We start from the raw sequence: 23,717 nt of genomic DNA on the forward strand, positions 1-23,717 counted from the left end.
CGCGTTGAACGCTATCTTCCCACTGAATGGCATACTAACAAATTGAATGTATGCCAAGGTGATTAAAAAATGTATGCAAAAGCCTGCAGGGACATCCAAAATATAATATTCATATTTTCTTTTGACCTCATTGTCTTGTTTTGTAGGTCAGGCTGAAATTTAATGAGCGTGACCCCCATTAAGTGTCACTGCTAAAACACACACAAGATGACCAAGCAGCCACACGACTAACATATTCTTGTCTAACTGTGTAGATGCATACCAAGGGGCATTTTTTGACACTGTGATGGCGTTTCTAATAAACGTTTCACAGCACAATGATTACTTTCAATTGCATAATTTAGCTTTGAGGTCTTTGAAGATTAAAAACTCTGTTCCACGCATGACAGGGGGAGAGAATGCTCTTATGTTCTTTCGGTGAGGCAATCTTAAAACAAACAAAAAAAAAATCAAACCAGGTGGAGCAATGCAGCATTTCCTGGATTTTTTTTTATCCTCCACTTGTCAGTCAGGTTTTTCAAGTTGGTCAAGCCTGTAAATGCAATGCAGCGGAATTTGGTTGACCAAGGACCACGTGGAAGTACAGGTATTCGTTTGTTGTGAACAAGGTCAAAGTTGTGTCAATTCAGGTTCTTCAGAGATGCAAACTAAAAACGGAATAAAAAGTCTACACACCCCTGTGCTAATCCTAAACTAGTCGTGAGGGCGTGTATACTGGTGTGACCCCATTATTGCAGTGGAAATTGGTTAAAAACTATTTTTATATCACAAATAAACATAAATAAAATATACTAATTCAAATTTTATATGGCGACACGTACAAAAAAGCACACAGTGTGATTTAAAAGGGCTAGAACGAAAGCATACAACAAATACATAAATAAATCAATGAAACATCTGGTGTGTATTTTCTTTCTCTCTCTCTACAGTATTATTATCATTTTTCAATTTCCACCATGCCTCCATCCTGCATAACACCCGTAGATGAGCCTGACTGAGCATGTTGTAAAAATATCCCCAGGCTTACTGTTGAAATAAGTATGAGTCACCCAGGCAATGATGTATACTTGGAAATTGCTATTTTGCAATATCATTTGTGGAGAATAATACGCCTCGTGAAAAAAAACGGGGGGGAGATGATCTCAGTGTAATATCTATTGACTAACATGGCACCAGAACAATAAATGTACTGCGTTCATGTACGTGGTCGTCATACCCCTGAGGGTACCTGTCGTAACTGGAGCAGTCTTAATTCAACTTCAATTTATGGCATACTATATTTAGTGCATTGTGATGAATCATCCGAGCAGCATTTAAAATCCAGGGAGGAAATTAAGTCTCAATCACTCCTTCCAGTGCATGGATTAAAGACAACCCCTCTTTTCTGGTTGAATTAAGTGGCATGATTTTATCTAAGGGGAGATAATTTTAATGCTTTTTTATGTGCTTTTAGATTTGCATTAATTTCATCTGAAAGTCCTTCAAGGAGCTGAAGGTGTTCTGCTGGCAACATGCACCTTGTGTTTTACCTCCTCCCTTTCTGCACTGCACACATTCCTGTCATAAAAACCAGGGGCGGACAGGATCGTACCACACCTGAGGAAGACATCGAGAGAGATGTTATTTTCCACATAATCGTGCACGTGACTGTGTTTAAATATGATCTGGTTGTATTTAATGCTAAATGTGTGCTTTTAGCGTGTGTTTTCATGTGTTACTGGTTGTTTTTGGTGCGCGAGATGCAGACGTAGGAAGACGTAACCCCCCCCCCCCCCATTCCACAAGAATGGACTCGCCCTGACACTGCCATGTTGGATGGAACTGACTACGGGCGCTAAGGCACTCAGAGTTCCCAGGAAACTTTTTGGCGTTTTCCGCTCCAATTTTGATCCAGTTTTGCACAAAATCTAGATCTGACATCTTCTTCTTCGACACTTCTGGCATTACAGCCGTGCGACTACCCCGGTGAAAGTTTCACTCAAGGAGGAAGAATCGGACGGAAGAAGGCCACGGATGACCCGGGGATTGTTTATGGATCTTTTCGGACTCCGTTTACCTTCTTAGAGTAAACGTTATCGTTTCGTTTCACAATGAGCGGACTTCATCCGCAACGGCAAACAAATGTCGGTTCCATACTACTGACGCCTCAAGAGAATGACTACATTTTTAACCACCTGGGCAGGAAATGCATCGTAAGTTCACGTCAGCCTTTCTACTTTGATAACTTGTCTTCCGGTTTGAAGTGAGCCTTTTTGTCCCCTTCCTTGTTCTATCTGGGTTGAGGAGAGGGTTCGTTTGTTTTGACAGCCGAGGCAACGGGGCACGGGCGAGCGGGGACGTCGAATCTCGCTCGGGACGCTCTCACTCGACCAACGTTGAGACATAATCCGTTTTATTAGGCCTCGACGCGTCAAGGTTGACGATTGACACACCTGAAATCACCCACGAAATGTTGCTATTCGACTTAGACCCGCACCCCCAGCTTCAACAGGGCTGCCCTGGGGTTAATGGCGTCACCCCCTGTTGTTGGTTAGCTGCTAAATCAATCAACAGCTAGCAAAATGACTTTTTTTCGAAGCTATTATATAACATTATCCGAACTTGGGTTGTTTTCGGGAAGTGCGTCCACTGAAGGAATGTGCCGACAAGGCTTGGCAGGGGACAACGCGGACTAGTGCGAACTGATCGTGTCCCCCCTACACCACCATCGCCATACTGCGTTAGTCCCCCAAAATTGAAAAGTCCTGCTCAACCAGCCTGACTGCAGTCAAATGTCACTATCGTAAAACTGAAATAAAAGTAATCACAATCATCTCTACTTTTCTATGATCATAAACAACACCCATGCATTGATCATTTTATTCTCCCATCCCTGAAAAGTATCGATATAGGTGTTGATACTCAATGTCCGGCCTGATACTATGACGTCGATACTACTAATACTAATACTACTGCTCCTACTACTACTACTACTACTAATGATAATACATACCAACTTACCAGCCTAATATTAAACTTTAGGACACGTGGGTCAAAAGAGACGTCATCCACGTGGAGAAACAGTCAAAGTTAACATGGATGACACTTTATTAACCTATTTTAATTCATAGTATGTAATATTGATAATAATAATGATAATGTGAATGTTCAAATGTCAATAGTGGCAAAAAAAGTGTCAATTTTCATCACAGTTGCAAAATGCCATGACATAATCCTATCAGGATGTGAAAAAAATATCAATATTTATTTTCTCTGGCCTCATTTTGTTGAACACAAAGATGATGTTATGTTTATTTATTTCTTTTTTGTTTTTTTAACCTCACCTGACAGCGAAAAACTACCTACGCTCCCAATTTCCTGCCTCGTGAGTCTTGACGGACGTGTTTGTGCTTAAGCCGCACGCCGCTTCACTTTGTCTTCTTTTTCCCCTTTTTAGCAGTTCGTCGGTTGACGTAAGCGCGTTCAGAGACGCCGCGGCGACATTACTCCGCCGCACTTTAATTAAATCTAATTATTAATTTGTTTTTGTTATTTTTTTCAAATTTATTTTTATTTTATTTCATTTTTATTTTGATTTATTGTTTATTTTATTGTGTTTTATTTTATTTTGTTTTATTTTTTTGTCTTAGTATTTTTTCTTTGGTTTTGATTTTGATTTAATTTTTATTTTATTTCATTTTTATTTTTAATTCTTTCTTTTTTATTTAATTTGTATTTTATTTCAGTTTTATTTTTAGTTTAGATGATTTTTATTTTATTTGTAGTTTATTTTTAATTTTTCGACTTAATTTTTATGTTATTTTTATTGTTTCATTTATTTTTATTTATTTTTATTTTATGTTATTTTGTGTTATTTCATTTTTATTTTTAAATCTCTTTTTTTATTTAATTTTTATTTTATTTTTAGTTTAGATGATTTTTATTTTATTTTTGAGATGAGAGAATTTAGGACCATTCTTCCAAATTGCCCTCCATCTTTGTATGCAACTGGGGGCGTATTTGTCTCTCTATCGCAAATGTAAAACGGATTTAATGGCTATTTTGCAACATTGATTTGTGTTCCTGCGCGACTGCGCAAAAGGCGGTAAAAGGTGGTTAGAATGCTTCCGTTCTTGCAGTACGAAAAGAGGAACGCGATTTCACCAACGTTTTGACTCGTGCACGTGCAGAGATGCTCATTGGTATTCCCTCGGTTTTCGCCATCAGTAGGAAAAAAAGGGGGTAGGCGAGGGGGGGGGGGTTAATCTATGCTGTGTGTGTGTATGTGTGTGTGTGTGTGTGCACAGACTGCCCGATCAGCATCCTACAGGAAGTCCCGTGGTCAGACCCCCATTTGGTTATTTGTGCTGCATAAACGGAACATAATTCCACTCAATATCAACCCGTTTATGTTCTTCCTGCCTGCAATTTTTTTTAAAAAAAGTCATTTTAAACAGCAGCTATTATCTTTTTTTTCTTCCTTCCTGCACAAAATGAGGTCAAATTCGTGTCCCGGAGGAGAACCCAAATGATACATTTTCATGGATGGTTTGAGCCGAAGAAGTTAGCGAGTGCGCGTAGCTTCGCTTCCTGTCGTCTTTTGACCCTGTCGGGATGGATCAGCACTCCACGGGCGGATGAAACCTCGGGCTCTTTAGCCTTGACGTCATTCCAAAAAAACACAATAAAATCTTAATATAGCGTCCAAGAGAATCAGATTGAATGATGTCATATTTGGGAATTGAAAAGAATGAGGCGCTTGCTAGCTTAGCCGATGCGCTAGCTACTGTCATCCCTGTGTGTGTGTTAATAATAATACATTGTAATACATTTTATTTACAAGCGCCTTTCAAAACTCTCAAGGTCACTTTACAGTCACAGGATAAGTTTCTGTGGGTGAGCTAGCGTTCACTCAACTTGAAAGTTACTCATATAGATAGCAAGCTAGCTAGCGAATATATAGCTAATAGCTAGCGAATAGATAGCTATTAGCTAGTGAAAAGATAGCAATGATCACAGGCAACAGAAGAGGTTGAACAAAAATACACAATAAACTAAATATACCTATCTCGTCGCTAGCTAGCTAGCTAGCGAATAGCTAGCATTCGCTAGCGAATAGATAGCCATTCGCTAGCTGTATTAGCTATCTATTTGTTAACGAATATATAGCTATTAACTCGCGAATAGATAGCGAGCGAATAGATAGCTTTTAGTACTTGAGACGTGAAACAAAATGGCAGGATAGAAAGCTAGCTAGCTAGCTAATATAAAACTAATAAATAGCTAGCTAGATAGATAGATAGATAGCTTTAGCTTTTGTTTCCACGTGTATGAGCGCCCACGTGGACGCCGTCCCTCTACTTTTGCTCCGTTGTTGTGGCAGTGCGTCAAAAATGACATCACCAAGCGGGATTTTCTCATCCTTTCTGTCAATATTTAAGCAAAAACAGGACCTTTGTGTTTGTATACTCTTAAGAAGCACAAGACAAAATGCCAGCCGAGGGCGTCAGTGGCGGAAAATGCTTCCCAGCCTCGACCCGCGCGACCCAAATTTCAAACAACGTCGCGAATGTTGGCCTAGCGTGGGTTTACATCCCAGGATAGCAAACCCCGCGGCGACCTGTAAAAACCAACATGGCGCCTGACTGGAAACTCGCCGTCTGTGCTCGGATGCGCGCTTTTCAACTTTATAAGTAGGAAGGATTTGTTTGAGAACGGATCCTGAGGGCGGATGTTACTTTTATTAATAGCTGTACAGACATTTTGAGCGGCCTCCTTGATCTGTGCGTTAATCCGAGCTTGTGCGCAGCGCCTTGAGGAGATCTTAAAACCAAAAGGCAGTGACTCTTAAAACTTTTTTTCCACCCCAAAATGTACTAAGCTGTATTTATAAGCTACTGTACTGTAATGCGTACATTGAACATTGACGCTGCAGTTCATAATATATCTTCCTATCAAGAGCGATTCTGTTGCTGACCAGTAGAGGGAGCCCACGCACTTCTGAATTCTTGTATTTTGGAAAATTTTAGAAATGCCCTGAATTTAATTACATTTATTTATTAATTTGTTGTTTCATTAATTAATTTATTTTCATTTTTTGTATTTTTTTATTTTTGCATTTAGTTTTGTATTTATTTTTTATTTTTATTTTATGTCATTTTTATTTTGATTTATTGTTTATTTTATTTTGATGTATTGTTTATTTTATTTTGTTTTATTTTTAAGTCTTTTTTTAATATATTTATATTTTATTTCAGTTTTATTTTTACGTTATTTATAGTTTAGTTGATTTTTATTTTATTTGTTGTTTATTTTTAGTTTTCTTTCATTTATTTTTAGTTGATTTGCATGTAATATTTATTTTGTTTCATTTATTGTTTTTTTTTTGTTTTATTTTATTTTATTTTATTTTATTTTATTTTATACATGCTGTATCGGCACTTTTGACTGACTCTGCTGCTCCCCCGTCCTAGACGTTGTCTTCGGCGGTGGTCCAGGTCTTCCTGGCCGACCGGAACGCCACCTGGTCCAAAAGATGTTGCGGCGTGGCCTGTTTGATTAAGGACAACCCTCAGCGATCTTACTTTATCCGCGTGTTTGACATCAAGGTAGTAAGTACTACACATTCATATTTAATAATCACCTTGGTGGACATACAATTCGTTAGTATGCCATTGAATGTGGTATCAAAATGTGTAAGATAAACGGGAATATCTTGAAGTGTTGAGAAATGTCATATAAAAGCGCTTTATTCCAATAAAACTGTTCATAAAAGTCCCCCAAATTCCCTGCATTCTGTAATATAACCACACGAGGGCAGCATTTCTCTATAATAGCTGTGCTCAAGTCGAAAAATTAGGAAATTTTTATCAAATTAAATACATTTTAAGGATTTTACAAGAAAAGATGGCTGAAGATGACGCATCCAAGATCTCTCACGTTGATGTATTTTTATTTTATTTTTTGTTTTGTCACAGGACGGTAAGATGCTGTTCGAGCAGGAGCTGTACAACAACTTTAGCATAAATCCCTCCAGACCATTCTTCATCTCGTTTGCCGGAGACGTGAGTTGACATCCCCCAACCTCCTTTGCTGCTTTTGCATTTTACTGACCCCAAAAAAATACAAGGACAAAAAAAAACAAGGTTTTATTTCAGTTGAAAATTGAAGAAAAAAAAACGTCAAAAAACTATCTTGAGATGAATGTGAAAGGTGAGAAGCGAAGACCACACCCCTTTTTTAAGCAGTGATGGAGCAGGTCATGATGAATGTGGCGGATAAAATTGATAAAAATCATTTTAGTACAAAGAATACACTCATTGACCGCTCATATTTTTTTGTGCTTATTCTAATTCCCTTTTTCTTAAATTCTACAGACGAGTCAAGTGGGCCTGAATTTTGCTAGCGAGGAGGAGGCTAAGCGTTTCCGAGGTCACCTGTCAGAGCTGTTGGGCAAAAGGCAAAGGAAATCGGGTACGGAGTTGATTTATATAGCGCTTTCATCGTGAAATTAAAAATAATAACTACATCGTTCATGTGACATTATGATATATATATATATATATATATACACAGTAAAGTCTCGTTATATCGATATCGGATATATCGATAGTCCCGGTTATATCGATACTATTTCTATGCACGCACGGAGAAAATTACATGCAAACAGGGTCGGATATATCGATAGTCCCGGTTATATCGATATTTTTTTTCGGACTCCCTTGAATATCGATATAACGAGACTTTACTGTGTATGTGTATATATATATATATATATATATATATATATATATATATATATATATATATATATATATATATATATATATATATATATATATTATTAGCGGCATTGCTCGGGTTTGATGAATGATATCTTTCTTTCTTTTAAAACTCTCAGCCGGTTTCTCCGCTCTCCTCTTCAAGCTTTCTACCATGGATGCACACACTTTGCTCACTAAGCCTTTTTTTCCTCCCTCCCACTCCACTCTGGACTCCTCCCCCCCCCCCCACACACACACACTATGATCATAACCGTTCCCTTCGCTAACTCCGACTTGGCCAAATCTTTGGCTTTCGCTAGCAACTCCATCTTGCCTCTCTCTCCGCCCGGCGCCACCTAGCGACCCGTTTTTGTAACCGTTTGGTTTGTCTTGTGTTCACAGAGAAGAGACGCGAGCCTCCAAATGGTACGTTGCCCACCGTTTTCCTGTCCATCTTTTAATTATCCCCCCCCCCTCCACACCTCGCCATCCCTTGACGTTCTCCCGACATTTGTCGGAGGTTTAATCTGAGATTAGGCGCGACGGAGGTGGGCGGGGGGGATTATTATGTAAAAACCACTCATTAAATCCTCGAATAATATGAGGGGATTATAGCCACCGAGCGTGTGCGGTTTGACGCGTAAAGGGAGGGTAAACTGGTCAAAGTGGGCGGAGCTAGAGCAACGAACGAGCCAATAAGAGTGTGGCGGTTTTCGTATTGGTCTGAAAAGTTGTCCAGATGTGCACGGGGAGTTTGGGGGGGTGGGCTTGTTGTTGGTCTTTTGAACAGAATATTTAGGACTTCCAGACAACAGGAGTTATTTTTTCACCGGAGGTGGATATGATGCATCCGCCGGAAGCCATTTGTAATGTTCTGTTTTAAGTAAACGACGTTACCGTCAGGACCCCCAATTGCGGCGATGATGTTCTGCACCACTTTCCTATCGGCTCCATCGGACCAGCGCGGTGGCGGTTTAGGCCCGGCGGGCTGCTTGTCCACTTTGCACTGTTTGGTCCTCCCCCAGGATGAACTTTACCCGAATTTCGCCGAGCCTTCCGCGGCACAAGTGCGAGCTTGCGCTTTTAACGGCGACGTCGGGGCGGACGGGTGTCGCGACGGGGGGATTTGGGACGGGGTGAGGAGAAGGCGAAGTCGCTCCGTTTCGCCTTTACCAACAAAAACGCCTAAAAGTCCTTGTGGTGATAAAGGTACGGAGCTTCCACTTGGGCATCGAGCTAATCCGGTTGATCAAAACTTCACATAGATACGAAAACTAGCAAGGGAATTAATAAAAATAATAATAATAATAATAACAGCACTTTTCAATGTGGTCTTCCAGGTCCGGCGCTTCCCATGGCCACCGTGGACATCAGAAACCCGGAAATCAGCATGGGGCATCGTTTCCACAGCAACTCTCAGATGAACAACATCATGCACTCCACGTTTAGGAAGGAGAAGAAGAACAAAGGCAAGAAAAAGCGGCTGACCAAAGCCGACATCGGAACGCCGAGCAACTTCCAGTGAGTGAACGTCGTTGTGCCCTTATGGCTCATCATTCACGCGCCGTCAAAAGCTAGCTAGCTATATGGCTAACTGGCTAGCTAGCTAGCTATAAGCTATCAATTAGCTTGCTAGCTAGCTTTCTATCTATTTGAGTGACTTCCACAATTAGCTAGCTAGCTAGCTTTCTATCTATTGGAGTTACTTCCGGGTTGAGGGAACGCTGGCGCCTGTGGCTGCCGCTGCTCACCCACAGAAAAACTTATCCTGTGACTGTAAAGTGAGCTTGAGAGTTGTGAAAGGCGCTTATAAATCCAATGTATTATTATTAGTATGATTTTATTTTTTTTTAAACTTTGTCACAGGCACATCGGGCATGTAGGATGGGATCCAAACACGGGATTTGACGTAAGTAAATCTATAAAAACATTTATTACATTCGCCACATGTGACTAAACATGACGAAGGAATCTTTGAAATGAAACATGGGCTCCCAAAAAATATTAATCTCCGCCATCGTGTTTTTCCGGCGCGGTTACACAAGGGGATTTTGAGCGCAACCTGCGTTTGCATCCTTGGACTTGTTCCCAAAAAGCCCCCCCACTACCTCTCCCTCCCCTCCTTTGTATGCGATTACGCAAGGCAAGATTGCATTTAGACCATTTTGCAAGTCATCCGCTTTAATGCCCTTGAAATTGATTGCAACGGATGATGTCATTCAAATGAATTACAGGTAACATCCGACTTACGACCGGCTCGACTTACGACCACCCGTACAGCAATTTCGCATGGATTTCGACTTACGACCATTTTGATTTACGACCGTTTGGGGCGGGAACGGAACTCGGTCGTAAGTCGGATGTTACCTGTATATAATTTTTAAGTTGGACAAAACAAATTGAACTGTCGGGGCCACCGTATTTTGCTTAAGAAACATCCACGAATAGACTTCAAAGTCGGCAATTCTTTTTAATATTATTTTGACTTACGACCGTTTGGTCGGAACGGAACTCGGTCGTAAGTCGGATGTTACCTGTATTCCCATCTTCTGATTTAAATAAATGGACGCCAAGCTAAATGGCGGTAGTCAACTTCCAACTATGCAAAATGGGGGAAAAAAAGGTCAAATTTAAAGTTTAAATATGAATCAAACTATAAAAGCTATGAATGGCTTTTAGCCTAATGCTAACATTCAATGTAAAACGCCATTGATGACACTAGCATCACAGTGACTATAAAGTGACTATAAAGTGACCTTGAGAGTTTTGAAAGGCGCTTAGTAATGAAATGTATCAAAAAGTCTTGTCATTTTAACCCTTTCCGCTTTCCACTAGTTGAATAACTTGGACCCCGAGCTGAAGAACCTCTTCGACATGTGCGGCATCTCCGAGGCGCAGCTGAAGGACAAAGAGACCTCCAAGGTCATCTACGACTTCATTGAGAAGAAAGGAGGCGTGGAAGCGGTCAAAAATGAACTGCGACGACAAGGTGGGACAAATAAATAAATACACACATAGATATTTAAATAAATAAGTAAATGCATACATAAATGCATCCAAAATTACATAAATAAATACATGCATAAATACACATAAATATGTGCATTAATACACACATTAATACATACATAAATACACACATAAATACATATGTAAATACATGCATAAATAAATAAATAAGTCAATATCTGTTGGCGATTTTTCGTCATCCATGACATAAACGCGGAACTGTAAATAATAATAATAATACATTTCATTTATAAGCGCCTTTCAAAACTCTCAATTTTCTATGAGTGAGCAGCAGCAGCCACATACGCCACCGTTCACTTAACCTGGAAGTAAATAGATAGAAAGCTAGTTAGCCAATAGATAGCCAGCTAGACAACTAGCTATATAACTAATAGATAGCCAGCCATATAGCTATCTAGCCGGCCAGTTAGCTAATAGATAGCCAATAGATAGCCAGCTAGACAACTAGCTATATAACTAATAGATAGCTAGCCGGTCAGTTTGCTAATAGATAGTCAATAGATAGACAACTAGCTATATAACTAATAGATAGCCAGCCAGAAAGCTAGCTCGCCAGCCATTTTGCTAAAAGATAGCAAATAGACAGCCAGCTAAATGAACTGTAGCATACCGTATTATTTTTGTTTTCCCTCGTCAAAAGACTGACTACCCGCAGAAAATCCACCTCTCCAATAAATAGCAACAATAACGCCATTTTTTTTTTTGTCCCCCGCAGCCCCCCCGCCACCTCCATCCAGAGGCGGTCCTCCTCCCCCTCCGCCCCATCACAGCTCTGCCCCGCCTCCCCCGCCGCCCGCCCGCGGGCGAGGGGCCCCGCCTCCCCCGCCGCCCTCCCGAGCCCCCGTCTCCGCACCGCCGCCGCCGCCCCCGTCCCGGCCGGGGATGACCGCTCCGCCGCCGCCGCCTCCCCCTAGCCGAGGCTACCTGCCCCCGCCGCCGCCGCCGGCCCACGCCTCGGCGCCCGGACCGCCCCCTCCGCCGCCGCCGCCCACTTCCTCCATTCCTTCCTTCGGGGGAGCTCCGCCCCCACCTCCCCCGCCCCCTCCGATGCCTCCGCCGGCGTCCTTCGAGGCTAACGGGACAGCGGACGGCGGTTTGCCGCCCGGCGGCAAGTCGGCCTTGCTGAGTCAGATCCGCGAAGGCACCCAACTCAAGAAGGTGGAGCAAAAGGAACGCCCGGCGTCCAATACCGGGCGAGATGCTCTTCTGCACCAAATCCGAGAAGGGATTCAACTCAAACCGGTGACTTTCTTCTCATTCCTCTCTTTTTCGCCATGGATAGATGGATTAGCCTTGATTAGTCTCGCAGTGGAGAAATGCAGTAAAGTGAGGAAAGGAAAGGAAGAAGTAGAAAAACAAAATACAGGAGCTGCTGTAAAGGCAGCCATTCTTGTGGTCAAACATCAACAACAAAAAATAATATCACAACACAAAAACGCATCCTAAGCACTTTCTGCACCCTCTTTGTTGCGTGAAGCAGTTCTAGATGAAAGAGGAGATGATCAAAGCCTCCTTTTCACCAGTGGATCAGGAACATCATGGTGAAATATGCACATATGCTACAAGCTAAATGTTGAACGCAAACACGAAGCTGTCGCATCCATTGATGAAAATAGATTCATCTCACATCTCCTGCCCCACATACTGAAAATCCACTTCAATTCCAAGCGGCGACCGATCCCCATACTGAACAAAGTGGAGGCTGTGAAAATGCTACCTATTACAGGCGAAAAAAAAACAGCACAATCGCCCCAGAGCTGTCCAATGATGACAGTCGAATGGCACCGACGTTACTTTAGATCAAAAACGGTGCTGGCGCAACCGCTCTATGACCTGAGTGGCGAATTTTGTCATTTCAGAGGGACGAAAGCAACGACTCGCCGCCATCTTCCTTGGCCCCCTCGGCTGGCATCGTGGGGGCGCTGATGGAGGTCATGCAGAAGCGGAGCAAAGCTATTCATTCTTCGGGTACTATTATATCAATAATATTAATATTTAAATGTGTGAGCTCATTTCATTTTTTTGGTCTCTTTTCCAGATGAGGACGACGACGACGAAGACGATGAGGACTTTGAAGATGAGGATGAATGGGATGACTAGTGATGTATTTACACCCCCTCCCTCCTCACCTCTCGTATTCCTTTCCGTATCTTTGGATCACAATGACGCAAAAAAATGTTACTTTCAAAACAAAATCTTTAATTTCAAATAACAGAAAAAAACATTTTTTTCAATTAATTTACTGTTTTTTTTTTGTTGCCTTTATGCTTTTTATTAATAATCAGTGCAATACCTCATTTAATCTGTCGGACATTTTCATATTTGTCCTGTGCCTCTTGTTAACTATCTTGGACCTTTTTTTTTTCCGTCAGGCCATCTGTCACTTTGTCGCCACACATTCCCCGCATTCTGTCACTCTGCCGCTCTACCCCCACCCTCCAAAAAAAAGTGCAATTTTGACATCAAGCTGTCACTGATCTTCCAGTCAAATATCCTCCCCCCCCCCCCGTTGAGAGAAAAAAGACATATTTTCATACCTTTAATTATAATTTTTTGCTTACTCTAATGATTCTAGTTTAGCAATCAGATTTTCTACAAAACAAAAACCAAAAAAAAAACCATATTTGGACTCTTTTCTTCGCTTTAAGCTGCTGTTTTCTGTAAATGTGCTCCAATTGTGAGTCTTTGTTCGGGTTTTTTTTGCACAGAATGAGGAAGCTCGTATGCAGGATACGTTCAGGTTTGCGTACTCCGTATATCAGAAAGCGCAACGTACGTACGCACTTTGTGAGAAGAATGACGTTGTTCGTCCTGTGTACATTCGCGTATCGATGTAGACTCCCGTTTAATAAACTGACACTTATATTTTATTTTAATAAGTGACATATTGTGATGATGTCAACTCATCGGACATGTTTTTTTTTGTTCTATTATAATAACACGATGACACTACATTCAAGTCGGTTATTGTTTTGTTTTTTTCCATCTTTCCATTTTTTACTTCACGCTATACAATATAAAGAAGAGTTTGGACAATATTTGTTGGAATTGGGTCATTGACTGTGTAAAATTTGAGGAATAAAGTTTAAAGTTTTAGTTTTACACCTCTTGATGTTTACGTTTACTCGACACCAAAATTGCTATGAGAGGATCAGAATTTATTTTATTTATGTAAAGATGGTAAATTTTCTGCACTATGTTAAGATATGCATTGAAAATGAAAAAAAAAACAATTTGAAGGTATAGTTGATGACGTGAGGAGGCTAAAAGCTAGCAATGCTAACTGCTAGCTTTAAGCTAGCGTTGCGACTCTTTACTTATTTACTATTGTATATATTATATACATATATATCATAATATATACATTTTATTTATTTACTGATGACTATTTTTGATTGATCAGCTTTTTGTATTGCATGTTAGCACCTTTGCTAATTGTTCAATCTTATGCTAGCAAAGTTCCATCAATTTTTGCTTTGATTGATTCGAACAAGCTAAAAAAATGCTAAGACTTTCATATAACTGGGAAAATTGCCATGGTAATATACGTTAAATATTTAGCCGTTATTTTGTTTATTTTTAACTACCGGTACTTTAATTTTTTTCAAATACAATAAATAAATAAATGAATAAATAAAATAAATGGTCTTGATTGTCGCATACAATTAGCAATGAGGCTTAATTAGCTTAAATGCCCATAGTTTGCACTAGCGTTCACTCAACCCGGAAGTATTTCAAATGGACAGAAAGATAGCTAGCAAATAGATACCCAATAGACAGCTAATATATAGCCAGCTAGACAGCCAGCTAGCTAGCTAGCTTGCCATATAACTAATAGCTAGCTATATAGCTAATACATAGCAAATAGATAGCCAGCTAGCTAGCTAGATAGGTAGATAGCTAGCTAGATAGCCAGATAGCTAGCCAGCCAGCTAGATAGCCAGCTAGACAGCCAATAAGTAGCTGATAGATAGCCAGCTAGGCAGCTAGATAGCTACATAGAGAGCCAGCTAGGCAGTGTGATAGCTAATAGATAGCCAGCCAGCCAGCCAGTTATGTATATTTTGAATGAATAAGTACACGGTGAATCGCTACATTATATTGTCCCCTCCATTAAAAAGAAATAAAACTTTTTGGAGGGGTTTATTTCTCTTTTGAAATCAAATATGACGTTATTAGCCTGCCATTGTTTACCCAAGTGTGCCAATAACAACATCATAAATTGTATGTGCTATTTTATTTTTAGCCGTGTCACATCTCAGCTGCGGACCTTCTGCGCGGGACGTGGAAGGGCGGGGGGGGATTAGACCAAGGTATGTCACTTTCCGCTGGCTCTCTGCAACCCGAGTGACACGCGTGGATACGAATTAGCAGGTGACGAAAGATAGAAGTTGGATTTAGTAACTTTTCTTTATCTACCGACAGATATGAACTGTTTTTGTTGTGTCGTTTGGGGAGTGAATCAGTCCTGTTGTTTCATTCTGGTGGACAGCACAAATGCGTCCGTATATTCCATGAGGACACGCAGGATGTCTTCACATTTTGAAGCAGATGTCACTGAAAGGATTCCCCTTATCGGCACTTTGGCAGATTGTTCCAACAAAGTAGCCCGTGAAATTTTATTCTTAGGCACACTTAGGCCTTAGGAATGCCAAGTGGGGGGGGGGGGGGGTTTGTGGACATGTGTTGGCGTAAAAAAAGATGCGAATAGATAGTAAGCAAGGAGGAAAGTTAATACAGTAAGCTGGCTGGGGAAAATAGAACTGTAAAAAAATGATTTTGCACATGCCGAGGGCTTGTTGTCGCGCACTTCACACCTACTTAACGCAGCCTCTTCATGCATTGATCTGTTAGCTTAGCATCGTCCATCAATATCGTTATTAAAGAAGCGCCCCTTGTTGATGTAAATTTCCCATTGCTTTTCATGTGGGAGTCTTTATATAGTCATTTCAACAAATCGGCATTCAAAGTCAAATGTGTATTTAGAAACAAACACGTCATTCATTCAAACAGAGCACGTCATATTTACAAGTTTATAAGAAAAGAAGACAAAAATATTGTAGGTAAACAATTTGAGGTTTTCAAAAAATACAATTACAAAAAGACATCTTGGTGTCAGTTCCCCCCAAAAAAAAAAAAAAAAAAATCCTTTCTTAATCGCTGTTTATCTTTGGGTATCCCAGCTAGTTCCCACGCGACGTCTTGTTTTATCGTAGGTGGAATGGAAGTTCAACCTGTTAAAAAAAAAAAAAGATAAAAAAATATGTATGTATATTTTTTATTATACATATATGTATAATTCTTTAAAAATATAGTTCAACCTGTTAAAAGAAATCTATATATAAATTAATCTATATATTTTTTAATGTATCATAAAATATATATTTTTATATAAATGTGTATATGTATAGATATTTTTAATATATAAATAGATATTGTTTAGATATGTAAATTTATATTCAAAATATAAAAATATAATCTTTTAATATATTATAATATGTACATGTACATATAAAGAAAATTCTATCAAAATATAATTCAACCTGTTCAAAAGAAAAAAGGAACACAAAAAATCAATGTATATTTATTTTTAATGTATCCTAAAATATATTATATTTTTATGTAAATGTATATATGGATAGATATTTTTAATATATAAATATATATTTTTATATATGTAAATTCACATACAAAAATATAATACTATATTAGAATATTATTCATACATTTATATATTAAACACACGCACAATATATCTACAGTAAAGTCTCGTTATATCGATATCGGATATATCGATAGTCCCGGTTATATCGATATTTTTTCGGACTCCCTTGAATATCGATATAACGAGACTTTACTGTATATATATTTTTTATTATATTTTTAATAATATATTTACAGTATATCTATATTTTTATATATTTTTTTATTTATACATTTATTTGTATAAATGGATACAAATGTATCTAAAAAATAGAAGATATCTATTTATTGATTTATTTATTGATTTATTCATGTTTGACCATATTAAACAAAAAAGCTTTAGCGTGAAGAGTCAAGTGACAGCGTGTTTGTGTTGTTGCTCCGTCTGCCTTTATCTGACCACCGCTGCACACTTCAAGCTATCAATAGCAGCATTTAGTGAAGGAATTTTTTCCGGCTGGAAGCAGAGCTGACTTTTCTTTTTCCACTCTTGACAAGCCACGAGGTCGCCAAACACTTTGCTCCATTCAAAAGTGTCACGCGTATTTTAGCATATTTAGTTATTCTATTTTTTTTTACATACCGTTATTAATTTTGGGAGTTGTGAGCATGAGATGTTGGACAGCGGACGTCAACATCAACAAACTTCCAATGAAAGGCTGTTAGCTTAGCGCTAACAGTGAATTGGAAATGTGGTTGCCTGTTTATTAGCTATCTATTAGTTGGCCAGCTTTGTGGCTATTTAGCTGGGTGGCTGGATTGATAGCAGGCTATCTATTAGCTAGCGGGCTGTGTGGTTATTTAGCTGGCTGGATAGATATCTGGCTATCTACAGTATTAGCTGTATATTAGTTAGCTAGCTGTATGGCTATTTCGGCTGGCTAGATAAATAGCTTGGGATCTATTAGCTAGTTATCTATTAGCTAGTTAGCTAGCTTTCCATCTATTTGAGTTACTTGCGGGTTGAGTGAACGCTGGCGCGTGTGGCTGCCGCTACTCACCCACAGAAAAACTCATCCTCTGACTGTAAAGTGACCTTGAGAGTTTTGAAAGGCGCTTATAAATGAAATGTATAGAGAGGCTAAAAAAAGCTAGCGTTGATGTTGCGGCGTGTGTGAATGTTTCAAAATGGTCGCCAAGAGCGACGCATGTGGACAAAGTGACTCATAGTCACTGGCATATATTCTTTATCCTCTGCGCGACTACAAAATTTTGGTCAGTGTTTTTGGGGAAATTATTCACTCATGGCTTAATGCTAACGAAAAAAAATGTCCTTTAGCTAAATAGGCTAATTTGTTTTTTTCTCACCTTCCTCAGGTTCCGGATGCTACTGCCCCGGATGGAGTCCATCAGCTGGTCGTGAGCCGACCTCATCGGCGTGGAAGGCCTGCTGATGTCATCCCCCCGTCGCTCAACCGCCACGGGTCTCAACGCGTTCTTCAGCTCTTTGAGGATGCAGGTTGTCTCATCCTTAGCTTTGCTTTTCTTGCCCTTCTTCCCTTTACCTTTAGCCTTTTTGCTACTAGCCTCGTGGGATTTGATCACCTCCGCGATGGTCCGGGTGGGCTTCTTTTTCTCCTGGCTGGATGGAATCAGCGGCGGTGGAGGGGGAGGAGGTGGCGGCGGAGGCGGAGGTGGAGGAGGTGGCGGAGGAGGTGCAGGAGGTGTTTGCTTTTTCGCTAAGTTGCTCCGCGGGACTTTGGGGGAGGACCATGGAGAGGATCGAGGTGAGCTGGAAGGTGTTCCTCTCTAGAAACAGAAATGTCAATCATAGTTTTAATTTTGAAACCTACTTGTTATAATTGGCTAAAAACGTTAGCGCCTAAGTACTGCTTTTAGCATCATCAAAAAGTGCCATTTTATTTCGCTAAATACCTTGTCCCAAAGAACTATGTTGAATGTGATGGGAGGAGCTTCAATTACATTTCCGTAACATTGTCTCATAGAAAATTACTGTATTGTTTTGACGGGGGAGGGATTAGCCACTTGCGGATCAGCAAACATATATGCATATATATATACTGTATATTTTTGGCTTAATAGCTAGCTTCGTGATTTTTTTTAACTTTAATGATGCGTCATGAAACTTAAAAATATATAAAATATTAACTCATTCACTAACAGACATGCAAAAATGTGTCCACTCCAGTGCCAGGGTTTTTGTCATTGTCACTGAAATTGCAGGACCCACAGAATATTGAGTTTTAGGGCGACATAAACATTCAATGCAGCGTAAAGAACCTTAGACTTGCTTTTTTCATTAAAAAAAGAGTTAATTCTTAAGTTATATGGGTCTGAAGTTATCTGAGATTGAAATGGAGGCGGCTGTCCAAAATAGAAAAAATATTGATTTCTATAGCGCTTTCACAACAGCTGAAGCTGTAATAAAGCGCTAACATGGACAAAAAAGGCAAATTCCCTGGTGGAAGGGAAAAAAACAGCCAGAGGTCTGACCAGCACTTTATCAGCACCCCTCGCGAGAACAACCCGAACAAATTCGGGAATGGCGCTCCACGTCATGCTTTTCAATTCCACATAAATTCGGGAATGGCAGTAAATGAGTTAAGAAAAAAACCTTTTCAACTTAGCATTAGCATTAGCTGTCTGTTTTTTGAAAAACAGCTTAGCATTTTGACTCACTTCCTGTTCTAATGTTACACAATTTTAAATTCGACTCAAGTGTTCACGACGATTTTCCCAAACAACGAAGTATAAATTTGGGTATGGCAATGAATGAGCTAATATGCAACACTTAGCTTTGCTAATACTTAGCCAGTGTTCACATTTTCAAATAATCCTAATCGCCCTATTATGATGAATTATGAATAACATCGGTGAGAATGTCGTTACCAACGCCGCGGTCCGTGGATTAGCGGCTCCTTCCGGCGCCCCCTGTTGCTGCTGTAGCCTTTGTTCCTGAAGTCGTTTCTGCCTCTGGCGGTCTTGGTTCCTGGTCAGGATTCCCGTCATGCTCATTCTGGGACCGGGTAGGTTGAACTGGTAGCCCAGTTTGATCAAGGTGTGGTTCTCCCGAAGTATCTTCACCATCTCCATCTCCACCTAAAGACAAACAAGACACGTTGTGATATCAAAAATGCAGTCGGCGTAGCGTAGCATAGTGTAGCGTGGCATAGCCTATTGTAGCATAGCGTAGCATTTGCATAGCATTCGTGTAGCATAGCATAGCATAGCCTAACATAGCATAGTATAGCATAGCCTAACATATCATAGCATAGCATAGCATAGCGAGTCCGGGTACCAACCTGCCCCCCGCAGATGTGCCTCTGGTTGTGGAATCGTAGCTCGGTAAGGGTGTTGTTCCCGGGCATGGCTTGGACCAACGCCATGACGCCTTTTCCGCTCACGTAGTTGGACTCGATATTGAGACTGACGATGGACGAGTTCTCACGAAGCATCTTAGCGACCGCCACGGCCACCGCGTCGTCGGCGTGGGTATTGGCCAGGCTGAAGATGCGCACGTGAGTGTTGGACCGGAGGGCTTCGGCGAATCGGATTAGGGTCTCCTAAAAGATTAATCATCTTTTTTTTGTTGTTGTTTTTTTTATGCTGATGAAATTTGATATTGTATCCCGGGTTAGCGGTATGGGCCCGATACCGGTTGAGAGCTGCTGGTAACAGCAACCGATACTAAAAGCAAAAAACGATACCACCGTTTTTGCTCCTAGACTTCAGTAGTCGACAAATATTACAAATATTTGTAATAATTAAATCTTAAAATTAGTTTTTTTTGTTATCGTGTTAAGAAAACTGTTTTTTCGACACAGACAGCTATTGCTAATGCTAAGTTGAAAAGTTATTTATTCTAACTCATTCACTGACATTAATGAATTTATTCGGGAATTGAAAATATGGCGTTGAGCGCCATTCCTGAATTTGTTAGGGTTTTGTTTTTTTGTTTTTTCATGCTTAGTTGCCGATAAAGCACTGGCCATAGCCTCTGGCAATGTTTTTCCCTTCCACAAGGGGGCAGCATTTGCCTTTTGTCCATGTTAGTGCTTTGTTATAGCTTCAGCTGTTGATAAACCGCTATATAATTCAATATGTATGTAGGCAATTGTTTTGAGGAGGGGAGGGATTAGCCACTTGCAGATCAGCAAATATATGCAGGTAACATCCGAATTACGACTAGCTCGACTTACGACCATTTGTACTTACGACCATGATCTCCAGACCCTATTAAAAAAAAAAAAATCTACGCCCGGCACCACAACGCGCCAGCAGGCCAACAATTTTGGCCAGCCAGCTAGCATCTCATTCTCGCATAGCAATGGACCGTGTGATGGCACCAGGGGGGGGAGGGGTTTGCGAGTCATTTAGCCTGCGAGTCTCTCTTCAACATTTTCAATGGATTTCGACTTGCGACCATTTTGACTTAGGGCCGTTTGGTCGGAAGGGAACTTGGTCGTAAGTCGGATGTTACCTGTATATCAAAAATATTAGCGGTATCGGTACTCGGTATCAGTTAGTGCCTACATTATACCTATATGATTTTTGACTTATTTCTTTTTGGTATTTTTTTTAAATGTCGAAGTGAGCGTGGAAAATACTGCCTTTTTTCTGACAATAAGAAAAACTAATTTTCAGGTAAAAAAAAAAAAACACAATTTATCGTGGATTGAAAATATCAAAAATATCTCTCAAATATTATTTCATGTCGTGTTTGTACCTGTGAGATGTCGTCAATATTATTCAAATTGACTTCTGTGAGCTCGGGATCGTCGCTAAGAGCCCGTTGCAGGGCTTCGTCCACCACGGTGGGGTTACCGCTGGTGTTCGGGTCTGGAGGTGGAGGGGGAGGAGTCAGTGGGATAGGCCCCGCCTTCTGCGGCTTTAGTTGCTGCGGTACGACGATCGGTGGCGGCGCGACGGGCTCGATGTTAGCATTTTCTTCTTCTTCGTCGTCGTCTTCTGTGACGACTTCCTCCTCCTCTTCTTCTTCTTCGCACTCCTCATCTTCTTCCTCTTCTTCCTCCTCCTCTTCCTCCTCTTCCTCCTTTTGGTTTTTCTGCTCTTTCTCGCTTTCGTCGTCCTTCTCGTCGTCGGATTCGCTGTCCTTGTCTGTCACGCCCTCATCTTCATCATCCTGCATGGAAACGCAGTTCATTCATTTCATGAATTATTTTATTAATTTTATTGAAAAAAAAAAAGCAAAAATCACGCATTGAGGCATTCATTCACTGCCAGACAATGTGACAAAAATGCCTTTTTGTCATTGTCACTTGAATTCCAGGACCCACAGAGTATTGAGTTTTAGGACGACATAAACACTCAATGCAGCGTTAGAAGAGTTAATTCCTAAGATGTATAGGTCTGGAGTTATATGAGCTTGAAATGGGGACAGGTGTACAAAATACAATACATATTGTTTAATACAGTAAAGTCTCGTTATATCGATATCGGATATATCGATAGTCCCGGTTATATCGATATAACGAGACTTTACTGTATAGCGATTTATATGGCAATTTATGAAGCTGGAACAAAGTGCTAACATGGACAAAAGGCAAATGCTGCCCCCCTTGTGGAAAAGAAAAAACATTGCCAGAGGTCTGACCAGCGCTTTATCGGCACCCAAGCATGAAAACCCCAACACGCGAACAAATTCGGGAATGCCACTTTACGTCGTATTTTCAATTCCGGAATAAATTCGGGAATGAGTTAATGTTTAATTCAGAATATTTTTTTTAAGCAATATAATTTGTAATTGATACATGCTAGCTGAAACTAGCCTCCATTTTGTTTTGTTATCTGTTACAACCGAGCCCCGATATTTTTAGCACCCAGACAATTTTGATCGTATGTCGTTTTATACGTCGACTAAAATTTAGCTTTGAGGCAATGAAATTTATTTTGGTGAGGCGTTGTGAACTCTACGCTCTTCGTTGACTTGTCTATTGGAATGCGAAAGGAAATCCAGCGACAGTTTAGCGGTATCCGTTACACGGTCCTCTTATAGAACTTTGTATCGGACCAGATCCTCCCAGAACGGGAATCCCCGAGCCCAGATTCCATCTTCAGCTGAATAAATCAATACGTATTGAATTGTATTGTATTCTCGCTACTGACCGTTTTCGGGCTAGCTCCTCCAATTTCCTTTTCCAGGATTTTCTGAGTCTCCGCTTCCCAATATTTCATGAGCGCCTCTCGACTGAAAGTCCCCGTCGGGGTTTTGTCAGTCTGGTCCTTCTGTCGTAGCCCGATGGGTACGTTAGCGTCAGGGTCGATGTCCACGAGCTCTTTTTCCAACTCGGCTAGCTCTTCGGGACTGAGCGAGGCCAGGAGCTCATCTTCGTCCACGTCTTCGTATTTGCTCAGTTCCCGGCGATATCCGAAGTAACTCATGGTCAAAGCGGAATCGGCGCACAACGTTTACATTCAAAAGCGTCGATTCGTGCGATGTCAAAATGAATTCTAAAATGTTCACCAGCCCAAACTCGATCTCTGCCTTCGTGTCACTGACCCGTCTAATCTCCGGCAGCTGCCGCTCCGGCCTTAAGAGTGGCTCGCAAAAAGTTAGAGGCCCCTATGATGCGCCGCCTTATTTTTGGGAACCCTGGCTCTCGAAAAGGGGACGGAGCCACGAAAAGCATGTGAGCTCAGAGGCTGCGGCAGCCTGTCATCGGGGCGGCGTGTCAACCATGCCTGAGCGGCTTTGTTCATAGCCAAGAACAGATCGCGCGACGGCGAACAAATGCAGACGTGGTATCGCAACAACTTGGCACTGCGGGGCCACCACAGGACTTGGCGGCTTCTCCTTGTTATTCCCGTTACAGCCACTGGGGGGCATATTCCCATCCATAGCAATCTATTCATAGAAAGAAAAAAATATAGATAGATATACTGTATAATAATACATTTCATTTATGAGCGCCTTTCAAAACTCTCAAGGTCACTTTACAGTCTCAAGATAAGTTTTTCTGTGGGTGAGCAGCGATAGCCATACGCGCCAGCGTTCACTCAACGCTGAAGTAACTCAGATAGAAAGCTAGCTAGCTAGCTAGCTAATAGATAGCCAGATATATAGCTAGCTTGATAGCTAATAGATAGCCAGATATCTAGCTAGCTAGATAGCTAATAGATAGCTAGCTCGATAGCCAGCTATCATATGTATTATTATATTATAGCTCATAGATTGCTAGGTAGATAGTCTACGTTCTCTTGGTTTATGGATGTTGGTGCTTGGGAAGGAGATCTTATATATACAGTAAAGTCTCGTTATAT

General features: G+C 40.7%; 2 protein-coding genes across 4 annotated transcripts; one reads left to right on the plus strand and one right to left on the minus strand.

Moving 5' to 3' along the window:
• The first annotated feature begins 1,803 nt into the window (after positions 1-1,803).
• On the plus strand, positions 1,804-13,874 carry LOC148881569 (actin nucleation-promoting factor WASL-like). 3 transcript variants are annotated; one of them, XM_088988720.1, is made up of 11 exons: positions 1,804-2,192; positions 6,453-6,590; positions 6,957-7,043; positions 7,356-7,452; positions 8,145-8,168; positions 9,083-9,263; positions 9,609-9,651; positions 10,578-10,731; positions 11,488-12,014; positions 12,632-12,740; positions 12,811-13,874. In XM_088988720.1, the coding sequence occupies exons 1-11, from the start codon at positions 2,091-2,093 to the stop codon at positions 12,870-12,872; spliced, it is 1,524 nt and encodes a 507-aa protein (XP_088844846.1). In that variant the 5' UTR covers positions 1,804-2,090; the 3' UTR covers positions 12,873-13,874. The 3 variants fall into 3 exon arrangements, with proteins under 3 accessions (XP_088844846.1, XP_088844847.1, XP_088844848.1); XM_088988721.1 differs by having other exon boundaries at positions 6,453-6,587; XM_088988722.1 differs by lacking the exons at positions 1,804-2,192; positions 6,453-6,590; positions 6,957-7,043; positions 7,356-7,452; positions 8,145-8,168 and adding an exon at positions 8,222-8,951.
• Positions 13,370-23,178, minus strand: lmod2b (leiomodin 2 (cardiac) b). The gene is made up of 6 exons (XM_088988719.1): positions 22,563-23,178; positions 21,163-21,579; positions 19,739-19,999; positions 19,326-19,535; positions 17,784-18,224; positions 13,370-16,006 (listed from the first exon to the last, which is right to left on the minus strand). The coding sequence occupies exons 1-6, from the start codon at positions 22,836-22,838 to the stop codon at positions 15,980-15,982; spliced, it is 1,632 nt and encodes a 543-aa protein (XP_088844845.1). The 5' UTR covers positions 22,839-23,178; the 3' UTR covers positions 13,370-15,979.
• Between the last annotated feature and the right edge of the window lie 539 nt (positions 23,179-23,717).

Source organism: Hippocampus bargibanti, linkage group LG22 (assembly GCF_051943395.1).
Source record: "Hippocampus bargibanti isolate YZ-2025 linkage group LG22, ASM5194339v1, whole genome shotgun sequence".
Lineage (NCBI taxonomy): Eukaryota > Metazoa > Chordata > Actinopteri > Syngnathiformes > Syngnathidae > Hippocampus > Hippocampus bargibanti.

What these genes read in the sequence shown, in the direction of transcription:
- LOC148881569 (XM_088988720.1), top strand. Translation starts at nt 2,091, where the DNA reads ATGAGCGGACTTCATCCGCAACGGCAAACAAATGTCGGTTCCATACTA. An exon ending in GGAACGCCGAGCAACTTCCA is followed by an intron (nt 9,264 to 9,608) that starts GTGAGTGAACGT and finishes ACTTTGTCACAG; the next exon opens with GCACATCGGGCATGTAGGAT. An exon ending in CAAAGCTATTCATTCTTCGG is followed by an intron (nt 12,741 to 12,810) that starts GTACTATTATAT and finishes TCTCTTTTCCAG; the next exon opens with ATGAGGACGACGACGACGAA.
- lmod2b (XM_088988719.1), bottom strand. Translation starts at nt 22,838, where the DNA reads ATGAGTTACTTCGGATATCGCCGGGAACTGAGCAAATACGAAGACGTG. An exon ending in ATATTGACGACATCTCACAG is followed by an intron (nt 20,000 to 21,162) that starts GTACAAACACGA and finishes TTAATCTTTTAG; the next exon opens with GAGACCCTAATCCGATTCGC. An exon ending in GCATCCGGAACCTGAGGAAG is followed by an intron (nt 16,007 to 17,783) that starts GTGAGAAAAAAA and finishes TTTTTTTAACAG; the next exon opens with GTTGAACTTCCATTCCACCT.